A 12,683-nucleotide genomic window follows, 5' to 3' on the forward strand; every position below is an offset into this window, starting at 1 on the left:
GTGAAAGAACAGCAAACTGTCAGTCATTAACAACCACAGCTAAAATAAAAGCAAACTAAGAGGACAGCTAGATCAGGAGCAGAACCATAGAAATGGAGATCACATGGAGGGTTATCAACAGGGGAGTGGGAGGAGGAGAAGGGGGGAGAAGGTACAGAGAATAAGTAGCATAGACAGTAGGTAGAAAATAGGGGGAGGGCAAGAATAGTATGGGAAATGTAGAATCTAAAGAACTTGTGACACATGGACATGAACTAAAGTTGGGGAATGTTGCGGAAGGGGGTGTGCAGGGTGGAGGGGAATGAAGAGGGGGAAATGGGACAACTGTAATGGCATAAATCAATAAAATATATTTTAAAAAATACACTGTGCTTTACCTATTTAATCCTCACCTGCCCCAAAATACTGGCAGTCACTGTGATTACTGTCTCTGTGGTTTCACCTTTTCCAGAATGTCACACAATTAGAATTGTATAGTATGTAGATTTTTCTAGACTGGCTTCTTTCACTTAGCAGTAAGGATTTAAGATTTATCTATGTCTTTTTGTGGCTTCGATAGCTCATTTATTTGTATCACTGAATGATAGTCCATTACAGGTCTTACCACAGTTTTTTTTATCTATTACTGAAGGGCATCTTGGATGCTTCCAAATTTTAGCAGTTATGAATAGAGTTGCCATAAACATTTCAAGTTTTTGTGTGAACATAAATCTTTAAGTCAGTTGAATAAATACTTAGTAGTATGATTGCTGGGTCATATAGTAAGACTTTGTTTAATTTTGTAAGGTTCTGCCAAATTGTCTTCCAAAGTGGCTGTACCATTTTGCCTTCTCATCAGCAATAAATGATAGTTCCTGCTGTTCAGCATCTTTGCAGCATTTGGTGGTGTCAGATTTTTGGATTTTAGCCATTATAATAGATGTGAAACAGTATCTCATTGCTTTAGTCTTCAGTCCCCTAAAGACAAATGTTTGTTATCTGTGTATCTTCTTTGGTGAGGTGTTTGTTCAGAACTCACTCATTTCTTAATGAAATTGTTTATTTTCTAATTAATTAAATTTTAAGAGTTCTTTGTAGATTTTAGATACAAGTTCTTCATCGAATAAGTGTTTTGCAAGTATTACCATATTTTGCCATGTATAAAGTGCATTCATGTTTTGGGCCCAAATTTTCAGGGGAAAAAAATCTTTCATTTTAATTTTTTAATTCAATTTGTGAATTATTTATATTTAGATATTTGGGGTATTTATTATAAAGGAAATTTAGCATTTATTTTTTAACATACTGTGGTACAAGAAGTTTTAGGTAACAAATAATTACAAAACCCAAGAACAAATACAAGGTATTTCAGGTCCTACCCACATTTAATGAGCATTTTTATTTTTTCCTAAAAAATTTGGGCAAAAAAGTGTGCATTATATACAGCAAAATATAATATTACCCAGACTTTGGCTTGTCTTCTCATTCTCTTAACAGTGTCTTTTTTAGGGACAATGAAATAAAATGTTAATTTTAATAATAAAATTTACCAGTATTTTTCTTTTGTGGATCATGGCATCGATGTTGTATTTAAAAACTAGTCACAAACCCAAAGTTATATAGATTTTCTCTTATGTTTTCTTTATGAAGTTTTATAATATTACATTTTACATTTAGGCCTACCATCTATTTTAAATACTTTTTATGTAAAGTATAATATCTGTATCTAGGTTCATATTTTTGTATAGGGATGTCCAGTTTTCTCAGCACCACTTGTTGAAAGACTGCTCTTCTTTGAAGTGCCTTTGCTCCTTTGTCAAAGGTACATTGACTATACTTGTTTGGATCTGTTTCTGGGCTCTCTATTGTGTTCCATTAATATATGTAGCCAGGTTTTAAGTCTTAAAACCCCAGAGTATGAGTCCTTCAACTTTATTCTTCTTTTTAAGTATTATGTTGGCTACTCAGGTCTTTTGCCATTCCATATACACTCTAGAATCAATTTCCTGAGTCCTGTAGAATTGGTGGACTTTTGATTGAGATTGCTTTTAATCTAGATTAAGTTGGGAAGAATTGACATCTTAATATTGAATCTTCCTATCCAGAATTATGGAATATATCACATTTATTTAGCTTTTCTTTCTTTGTTTTCATCAGCATTTTGTGCCTAAGTATTTCATGGTTTTGAGATGCTATTATAAATGGTATTTTTAAAAATTTTATGTATTTAATTGTTGTTCAACTACATTTTTCTATAAATGGTATTTTTTTTTAAATTTCAAATTCCAGTTATTCCTTGCTCATATAAAGGAATGCATTTGGTTCTTGTATATTATCCATGTATCCTGCATCCTCATCCTTACTATACTCACTTTCCATTTTGAAGGGTTTACTTTTGGGGATATTCTACACTGAAAATCGTTACAAATAGAGACAGTTTTTTTCTTTCCAAAAAGTGTACCTTTTATTTCCTTTTGCCTTATTGTACTAGCAAGGTTTTCAGTACTGTGTTGTATAGGAGTGGTGAGAGAAGACATCCTTCTTTCATCCCAGTCTTTGGAGGGAAGGGATACAATTTCTCATAATTAAGTATGTTAGGTGTAGGTATTATATAGATATTCATCATCGGATTGAAGAAGTTCTGCTTATACTCATAGTTTGCTGAGTTTTTATCATGAGTAGGTGTATGGTTTTGTCAGATTTTTTCATCAATTAATAAAATTATGTGATGATAATTTTTTAGTCTGTTAGTATGGATTACATTGATTAATTTTCAGTTGTTGAATCAGCCTTGCATAGCTGCATCAATCCCATTTGGCCATTGTATAGAATTCTTTTTATATACTGCTGGAGTCAATATGCGGATATTTTATTAAGTACTTTTTAGGTCTATGTTCATGAGTAAAATTGGTCTGTAGTGTTCTTTATTGTAATGTCTTCATCTGGTTTTGGTATTAGAGTAATACTGGTCTTACAAAGTGAGCTAGGAAGTGCTTAGTTCTTTTTTCCTAGAAGAGACTGTAGAGAATTGCTATCATTTCTTCCTCAGATGTTTGATACAGTTTACCAGTGAAGCCATGTGGAGCTGGTGATTTATTTTGTGGAAAGTTATTAATTATTGGTTCAATTTTTGTTAATAGATATTAGACTGTTCAGGTTATCTGTTACTCCTTGTGTGAATTTTAGTAGCTTGTGTCAAGAGGTTGGTCCATTTCATCTAAATTTTCAAGTTTGTGGGCAGAGTTTATAATATTCCTTTTCCTTTAAGTGTCTGTGGCATCAGTAGTTATGACCTCTCTTTCATTTCTGATTAGCCTAGTTTATCACTTTTATTGATCTTTTCAAAGAAAGCTTTTTTGGTTTCAGTGATTTTTTAATATTGTTTCCCTGTTTTTAATTCCACTGATTTCTGCTCTACTCTTTATTATCTGCTACTTGCTTTGGGCTTAAATTGCTTTTTTCCCCCTGGTTTCCCAAGGTGGAAGCTTAGATTATTGATTTTTAGATCTTTCTTTTTTTTTAATATGTGTATTTAATGCTATATAACTGTCTCTCTAAGCACTCTTTTCACTGCATCCTAAAACCTCACATTTCTATCAGTTTTTATTATCATTTTTTTCTGTACATGTTCCTTATTTATGGCTTCCCCTTCCTGTTTCATAGCTGCATTACTTTTTTCTGAGAATATTTCTTTAACATTTTCTTCTGCTTCCTGCATTGTCTCCCTTTAAATTCCTTTTTATTTGTTTTGATCTTATATATGTATGGTATAACTACAGCTTAAAAATAAAAGTAAAGGAAGTGTTATGCTGTATTGAATTAGAATGATATATCATTGTTATTGAAAACTGTTCTGAAGTTATCTGTTGCTAGTGTAATTACTGTTACTTTGAAGTTGACCTTTTCTCTCTGGCTGCTGTATCTTTGGTTTTCAAAAGTTTCACTATAGAGTGTCTAACTGTGAATTTCTCTCTTAATTATTTTGCTTAATATGGGGAGATGTCTGTATCTGTTAAGTTGTGTTATTCATCAATTCTGGAAAAATTCCTAGCATTATGTTTTCAAATATACTTGATCCATGCTCTCTCTTCTCCTTATGGGACCCCATTCTCATCTGTCATCCCTGTCTCTTTACCTCTTTTTCATATTTTTCTCTTCCTCATCTCTCTGGGTTGCATTATTGGTAATTTCTTTTAATTACCAATAGATCTACCAGATAGATCTTTTAATACATTTAGTTCTCTCTTAAGCTCTGTCTGATGTTTTTAACCCATCTTTAAAGTATCTTTTATTTTTTCTAGACCTCAAGTGTCCTTAGTTTATGGCAACTATCGTTAAGTGCTCTTTGCAAAGCCCTCTTGTTTTGTTGCCTTTTTTCTTTCTTACTGAATTTATTTGGGTGACATTGGTTAATAAAATTACATAGGTTTCAGGTGTACAATTCTATAATATATCATCTGTTTATTGTATTGTGTGTTCACCACCCCAGGTCAGGTCTTCTTCCGTGTTTGTTGTGTTTTATCCATCATTTTTTACTCCGTTCCTTGCTCTAGGCAACCATTTAGGTGTACTTAATAGTGTATATTTTTTATTTGCATGTATTATTACAAAATTTGTGTTCCTTTACTGTATTTTACAAAACTAACAGTTTGTAACAGACTGGAAGTGAAAAGAGAAAAGGTCATTCAGCATGGACAGGTTGAGGAACACTCCCATAGAGTATTTATTCCACCTGCTGGATTTATCGGATTGGTTTCCTTTGATGTCATTTAACTTGTTCCTCTATTTTGTATTTCCAGTAAACATGTATTTAGTTCTAAAAGCTTGATTAGATTCAGGTTCATTTTTTTAAAGCAGGAATACTTTTTACATGATGCTGTATCTTCCATATGAGGCACAGGTTTGATTTATCCATATTTATTGATGGTGAAATTGATCACTGGAGTCAGACATGTTGGACTGGCCCCACCATTATGTTTACCTTCCACCTTTTCATCTAAATTTCATCCATTGATGAAATCCATTGTCTAGTCCATTTATTGTATTAGGGAATGCAAACAGATGATTTTTAATAATCCTTCTATATTTTTTAGGCATTCTTATCTGAAGAACTTTCCCTCAGCAACTATTCTGTTATCGTAAAGCATATTTTGTAAAGAAAGGGCAGGATAAATTCTTGGCTCTTTCTCCTTTAATAAATCAATTTCAGAGTAATGAGTTAGTGTCCTAGAATCCCTCAATGGGTGGGCTGATTTGTTTATGCTTTAAGTATCAGTATGACCTCTTGTTTTTTTATCTGTTTGATTTGCTTTCAGTCCTTTGCAGTCTTTGTTTATTTGATGTCCAGTTGTCCCATTTAAGCCAGCAGGAGCCCTTCAACTTGTCTCCTGTGTTCTTTTGATGTTATCCCATTAGTCAGTGATAGATTCTTTCAGGGTGTCTCAGGTTCATTTGGTGGAGTTCCTGCCACAGATCAGAGGTTCATCTACTTTATTCATAAAACTAACTTTTGGTTTTCTTGTATCACTCTCTGTATGGTTGTTTTCTATTTCTTTAATTTCTGCTCCTAGCTTATAAGTTTTCAGTCTTCTTTCCTATAATAGTATAAGCATCTAAGGCCCTTGGCATCTGTTGAAGTACCACTTTTGCTGGGTCTCCCAAGCTTTTATATGCAGTATTTTTATCTGGATGTAGTATACTAATATGATTTGATACATGGTACTTATAACTATTTTTAGCTTTCAGTTAAGGGGTTTTTTTTTGATCTGTGAGTTATGTGTTTTAAAATTTGTAATAGTTTATGCTTGCATATTATGTTGTTAGAGTTGGTTTTCATGTCATTTTTTTATATATGTAGAGGTAAATTTCCCAACTAAATTATAGATTCCTTGAAGAAACATTTGTAAATTTTGTGTCTATATCCTGACTGTATTTCTTGGCACAGAGTAGATGGTATAATATTTATATATTCAAGAATTTAATGAACTATCATACTTTTTATTTTCTAGGTATATAAGAATTAAATTCTGAGTAAGTCTACAAGTAGGATGGACAGTTATTTTAAAGCAGCAGTCAATGACTTGGACAAACTCCTTGATGATTTTGAACAGAATCCAGGTATGTTGGTTTTTCACAATTGTCACTAATGAAATTTACAAATATCTTTAATTTAGTTATCGCAGATATAGAATACTCTTAGCAAAATTCAGTTTTGGGTCACATGGTTTATCTTCTGTAAAAGATATTATCTTCTGAAATATATTATTTCATTATAATATATTCATTTATTCTTTTTTTAATATATTTTATTGATTATGCCATTACAGTTGTCCTATTTCCCCCCCTTCATTCCCCTCCACCCTACACACCCCCTGTCCCACCATTCCCCCCTTTAGTTTATGTCCACGTGTCTCAGGTTCTTTAGATTCTATATTTCCCCTACTATTCTTGCCCTCCCCCCTATCTATTTTCTACCTACTGTCTATGCTACTTATTTTCTGTACCTTCTCCCCCCTTCTCCTCCTCCCACTCCCCTGTTGCTACCTCTCCATGTGTTCTTCATTTTTATGGTTCTGCTCCTGATCTAGCTGTCCTCTTAGTTTGCTTTTGTTTTAGGTGTGGTTCTTAATAACTGTGAGTTTGCTGTCCTTTCACTGTTCATCTTTTTTATCTTCTTTTTCTTACATAAGTCCCTTTAACATCTCATATAATAAGGGCTTGGTGATGATGAATTCCTTGAACTTGACCTTATCTGAGAAGCACTTTATCTGGCCTTCCATTCTAAATGAAAGCTTTGCTGGATAGAGCAATCTTGATTGTAGGTCTTTGGATTTCATGACTTGGAATACTTCTTTCCAGCCCCTTCTTGCCTGTAAGGTGTCTTTTGAGAAATCAGCTGACAGTCTGATGGGAACTCCTTTGTAGGTGACTGTCCCCTTATCTCTTGGTGCTTCTAGAATTCTCTCTTTCATTTTAATCTTGGCTAATGTAATTATGATGTGCCTTGGTGTATTCCTTCTTGGGTCCACCTTCTTTGGTACTCTCTGAGCTTCCTGGATTTCCTGGAAGTCTATTTCCTTTGCCAGATTGGCGAAGTTCTCCTTTATTATTTGTTCAAATAAGTTTTCCACTCGTGACTGTTTCTCTTCCCCTTCTGGCACCCCTATAATTCTGATGTTGGAACGTTTAAAGATGTCCTGGAGGTTCCTAAGCCTCTCATTTTTTTTAATTTCTGTTTTTTCATATTTTTCTGTTTGGTCATTTTTTTCTTCCTTCTCGTCCACTCCCTTGATTTGAGTTCCAGTTTCCATTGCTATTGGTTTCCTGTGCATTTCCCATCATTTCAATTAGTTTTGCTTTCATATGTTCCTCTAACTTGTGACTAAAATCAACCAGTTCTGTGAGCATCCTGATCACCAGTGTTTTGAACTGTGCATCTGAAAGGTTAGCTATTTCTTCATCACTTAGATTTATTGGCTCTGGGGCTTTGAGTTCTCCTTGAGCCATAATGTTTTGCTCTGTTCTGTGCGAGGAGTGGAGCCTTAGGTGTTCACCAGGGCGGGGCCACCCAGGTTGCTGGTTTGTGATGCTGTATGTGGGGGCGGGATCAGAGAGGGGCAATTGTGGTCCCCTCTGCCGCTTCCTGCCGCTGGGGCCTGTGTGGTCTGTCTCACTGCTTGCTCCTTCTCTGGTTTATCTGCACTCAAATGTGTGACCAGGGTCAGCCTGCCACCTTGCGCCCTCACTGGATCCACCCGTTGCTACCCTACATCTGGGATCAGCCAATGGCTGTGTGCGCACCTGGGTTTGTCCAGGGGATCTTTCCTGCCTGACCCAGCTCTGCTGCTGGCTCTGCCCCTCTTACCGGTCCGGCTGAACGGTTGTTGTTGGATTTCCATGTAGTTCAGTTTTCTGTGTTTTGGCTGTGTTTTTGTTACTAAAACTTTGTTGTCTTTAAACTTGGTTGTGCAAGAAGGCACAGTGTTTCCACCTACACCTCCATCTTGGCTGGCTGTTCCTATTCATATATTCTTATACTGAATGGAACCAATAGGCAGAAATAGAAGTAAGATAACTAGAAGTTTCTTTCCAGATACTAGTATAGCTAAAAGAAACACCTTTGAAACCAACATATGGACCAAGTAAAAGTAACTTGAAAGCTTTACATAATTGGTATTTCATTACTATGAGAGATGGTATTTTCCTGATGGTATATACCATTTTATGGTATTTTCGTTCCATAGATGAAGATTAGAAAACTAGAGGGTGGAACAAAGAAATTAGATTGTTTTTCAGCAATTTCTTAGTTTGGTTTTTATTGGTTATTTTGAGTGAATTTGTATCACTTTGTTATATCAACAGCCAAAAGTGAAAACCCCAAGTACTTTTAATCTAAAAAAATAATAATTTTGGAGTTTTTACCATTGTGCAAGAGAGTAATCTATCTCAAAATAAAGTTCAGTTAGTTTGGAAGTCTTAGAAAACATAACATCTTTGTAACAATTTTGATTTGATTCTCCTAAATAACATTGTGTTCTTATTTCAATTAGATAAACAAGATTATCTCCAAGATGTGCAAAATTCATATGATTATAACCACTGTTCAGTTTCTTCAGAGGTGGCTTCCTCACAGTTAACTTTACCCCTACCAAAAGATCAACAGTGCATTAATTGTTGTGCTTCATCAGAAACGTGCTATGAAACAAATCAGATTTCATTGAATGAAGAAACACATGAGGGACTAACTTCCATACAAAATGAAAAAAATGTAACGGGACTTGATCTTCTTTCTTCTGTGGATGGTGGCACTTCAGATGAAACCCGGCTTTTATATATGGGACGATGTAATAAACCTATCTGTGATCTGATAAGTGACATGGGTAACTTAGTTCATGTAACTAATAATGAAGAATATGTAAAAAAATTGTTGCCAGACGATTTTAAGTCTAGTGCCGATTCTTTAACTGTGTTGGATTTATCTTCAGTGTCAGAAGCTCTTTGTGTTTCATCAGCAGACCATGGTAATAATGCTGTCAGAGAGGAACAAAATGATGTCAACTGTGAATTACAAAACAGAGAAATCAGTAGAACTAAAGAATTGAATATAAATGTAGATACAACATTTTCAGATTCATGTAATTACAGTGGAAAAGAAAATATAAAGGGTTTAAAGAACTCTAATCAGTTAGAACCCATTGTTGATTTGAACTTTCATTCTGCCTTGACTCAACAAAGTTCCGAAATGTTTGATGCCAAAGACAACCTACAAGACAAGACCCAGCCATGTGAATTAGTAAAAGCTGATGGCTTTGTGGGAAAAGACGAGGGACATGGGGCAGTCATAGCTGCCACGGAATCTTTAAAAGAAGGAGACAGCTCCATTGCTTTGCCTTGCAGTCTTCCAAAAAATGAAGGTTTATGCCTAAATGACTCAAATTCAAGAGATGAAAATTTCAAATTACCTGATGACTTTCAAGAAGATAGAACTGCTCTATTTACAAAGCAGTCTTCAAAAGAAGACTCAAATTTAGATCTTAAAGATAATAAAGATGTAATCCAAGATTCCACTTCAGCTTTACGTGTTTCAGATGAAGATATGTACTCCTCATTGTCCTGTCTTCCAGTACGCGGGGCTTTGTGTGGATCATTCATTGAAAGTAAAATGCATGATGATTGTTTACATCAGTGTGAACATAAAGAGAACATACAAGAAACAGTGACTGTGCATGAAGAAATACAGAAGAGTGTTATTCCTGGTGGGGAGCCATTGAAGGAGACTGATGTTTTGAAACAGGAAGAATGTAAAAACATACTCCCTCAGCCATTAATTGAAAAGGTGGGAGACAGAAAGATAGATCCTGACCAGAATGTAGTCAGAGTTGACTCTTTGGATTATTCCAATAACACTAGTTCTATAGTGGCAGAATCTCAAATGGAGCCTTCTGGTGCTAATGCTCCAGAGTGTCCTGATTATTGTGAAGGTCTCACTTTTTTAAGCAATGATATCAATGGACAAGACCTAGATTATTTTAATATTGATGAAGGCATGAAAAGTGGCACACTAGTTAGTGATGCTGAACTTGATGCTTTTCTGACTGAACAGTATCTTCAGACCAGTGACATAAAGTCGTTTGAAGAAAATGTAAATGACTCAAAATTTCAAACGAATCCGATAAATACGAAAGAACTAGATGATACAAACATCAGTAATAAATACTTCAACACTGAAGCAGGAGCTACTGGGGAAAGTCCTGATAGTAATATGATATGTGAAGCAGTTGATAAACAAAATACAGCAGAAAATGGTGGCCTTTCTTTAAGGGAAAAAAGTGCAATTTCAGTTGAACAAGGGTTATCTGCCAGTAAGTCTGAGATTACAAATGAATTGTCAGTCTCTGATTTTAATAGTCAGTCTGTTCACATTGGAGGGGCCAGACCTAAGCAGTTATTTAACATTTCATCAAGAACAAGGAGCTCAAAAGAACCAAATAAGCCAGATATTCCAAATATGCCTGACGGTGAACCCAGCATAACAAATACCACTGCTCTAACCTCTTGTACAACAGATTCTACAACTGATCCTCAGGTTAGCTTCAACTCTAATTACATTGATATAGAAAGTAATTTTGATGGCGGACCCAGTCTTGTAACTGCAAACGAAGAATCTCTACCTGCAAACAGTTGCAAAGAAGGCCTGGTTTTAGGCCAGAAACAACCTACTTGGGTTCCTGATTCAGAAGCTCCAAACTGTATGAACTGCCAAGTCAAGTTTACTTTCACAAAACGGCGGCACCACTGCCGAGCATGTGGGAAAGTAAGTTATACAAAGCTCTAAGTCATTTATTCTTTTGAGACATTTTAAATGAAATTTTATGTGACAAAAATTTCATTAATAGATGATTAAAAGATTGTTAATTTAAAATCATTGTTTTTCACCTGCATGAAAATATAGAAAGTACTGTCATTTTATAGATTGTTTGAGACTTGAATAAATGTCACATCATAATGGGTATTATGGGTACTGGAAAATGAGGAATAGTGTTTACTAATTTTTGTGAAACCTAAGAATACATGCCCTTATTTGTCTAATATTAACACATCAGATATCCCAGATTCAGCCAGTTCCTGTTTGTCCTTGAATACTTAGTTTTAAGACTACTCTGCAGCTAGTGTTATGGTCAGGTAAACACTGAAAGCAAAAGCAAATTGGCTTTCACAAGGATCAGAACAGTGAAACTGACCTCATTTGTGTTACGACTGCCTTAATTTTTGAGAGTTGGCTATAGAAATAACATTGCATTTTTTATTCAGCATTTTTCTTTTATTTTTGGGGGGTAAAAGCAGTTTTGTTCTTAGTCTTCTAAGTAGATATTTTATACAGCAAATCATAAAAAAATTATATAAAGACTGTTGAATTGCCTGAAACACAAGAAAAGGGATTAGACCATTGTTCCAGCAAACAGTTAATCATGAGAACAATTGCTTTAGTGTCCATAGGAATGTTTAAGACTTTTTAGGGGAGAAAGCACAGAGAGAAAAAATATACCTAATTGCTTCTAAATGGCAAAAATAAGCTATGTTTGATTCTTCCCATTTCATTGGGGAGCTAGGGGTGTTGGGACATTTGGGAGTTTATTAAGTTCATTGTACAGTGAAGTATCATGTGGTTCTAGCCTGATGTCAGGTTATTCAGCATTTGTCATAAATATGTTGCTGGGAGATCAACTCTACTCTCTTTCAGGAAAGTAATTATCTACTTTTAAAGGTTTTGAATAAAATAGTGTTTTAAATTAAACTTTTTCATTAAAGAAAATTTTTGTTGCTTTTCAATGAATAAAATTGAGTTAAAGGAATTCCTCTTATTAGAGATACAATTTTAAATTGGGGAAACTTCATTTATGTAAAAGGTAAAAGCATTTTAATAACTGCCTATCATAGTGATTAGAAAAATTATATAATCAGAAAAATGATTTTTGGTTAGCGTTTGGGCTTCCCCTCCCCCTACCTCTCGTAGGTATAAGTAGCTTGAAACAGAACCAAATATGATATTTTATTTTTTATAGGTATTTTGTGGTGTCTGTTGTAATAGGAAGTGTAAGCTGCAGTACCTAGAAAAGGAAGCCAGAGTATGTGTGGTCTGCTATGAAACCATTAGTAAAGGTGAGTAGTAACCTGACATATTTTCTTTAAGTAATTGAATATGTCTTAAAAACAATTGGATTGTGACAAAGATAAACTTCTTTATTTCCTTAAGGCGAGGACCTAGTGTTGACTTATCTGGCTTAGGTGGGACATCCCAAGCTTGGTTTCTCTTCTTTTTGTTCCACTGTCACAATTAATACTACCAGTCTGGAAAGGAAGCATTCAATTTCTGGAGTGGCAGTTCATTACCTTTTAACAGGTACCAAGTCCCTAAATGCTGCATTTCATCTGCCTGTTGTTTTTGCCATCATCATTGTCATCATCATCTTAATCTAAACATTTATTGAATACCTATACCTACCAATAGATAGTATTTAATCTTATATATTAATAGCACAGGCAAGATAATAGTTTGCACCCTTTAGAAAATTACAACATAAAATGGTAATTAAAGATAAGGTAGTAATATCTATGATTTCATAGATAAAATTTATAGGACTGCCACGCAATTTGTACATTTTTGTCTCATTTTTTTTTTCCCCTCTCAATTTTAGAATTTTGTT

The 12,683-nt window shown here is 34.6% G+C and overlaps 1 protein-coding gene across 3 annotated transcripts in view; it reads left to right on the forward strand.

Moving 5' to 3' along the window:
* Positions 1-12,683, forward strand: part of ZFYVE16 (zinc finger FYVE-type containing 16) — a 54,693-nt gene that overhangs the window by 10,883 nt on the left and 31,127 nt on the right. For all 3 annotated transcript variants that reach the window (XM_037159302.2, XM_053664455.1, XM_037159301.2), the window contains 3 exons: positions 5,988-6,096; positions 8,529-10,792; positions 12,042-12,138. In XM_037159302.2, the coding sequence (XP_037015197.2) occupies positions 6,027-6,096; positions 8,529-10,792; positions 12,042-12,138 (2,431 nt within the window). In that variant the 5' untranslated portion in view covers positions 5,988-6,026. The remainder of the gene's footprint in view (positions 1-5,987; positions 6,097-8,528; positions 10,793-12,041; positions 12,139-12,683) is intronic.

This window comes from Artibeus jamaicensis, unplaced genomic scaffold (assembly GCF_021234435.1).
Source record: "Artibeus jamaicensis isolate MK-2021 breed Jamaican fruit bat unplaced genomic scaffold, CSHL_Jam_final contig_373, whole genome shotgun sequence".
Taxonomy (NCBI): domain Eukaryota; kingdom Metazoa; phylum Chordata; class Mammalia; order Chiroptera; family Phyllostomidae; genus Artibeus; species Artibeus jamaicensis.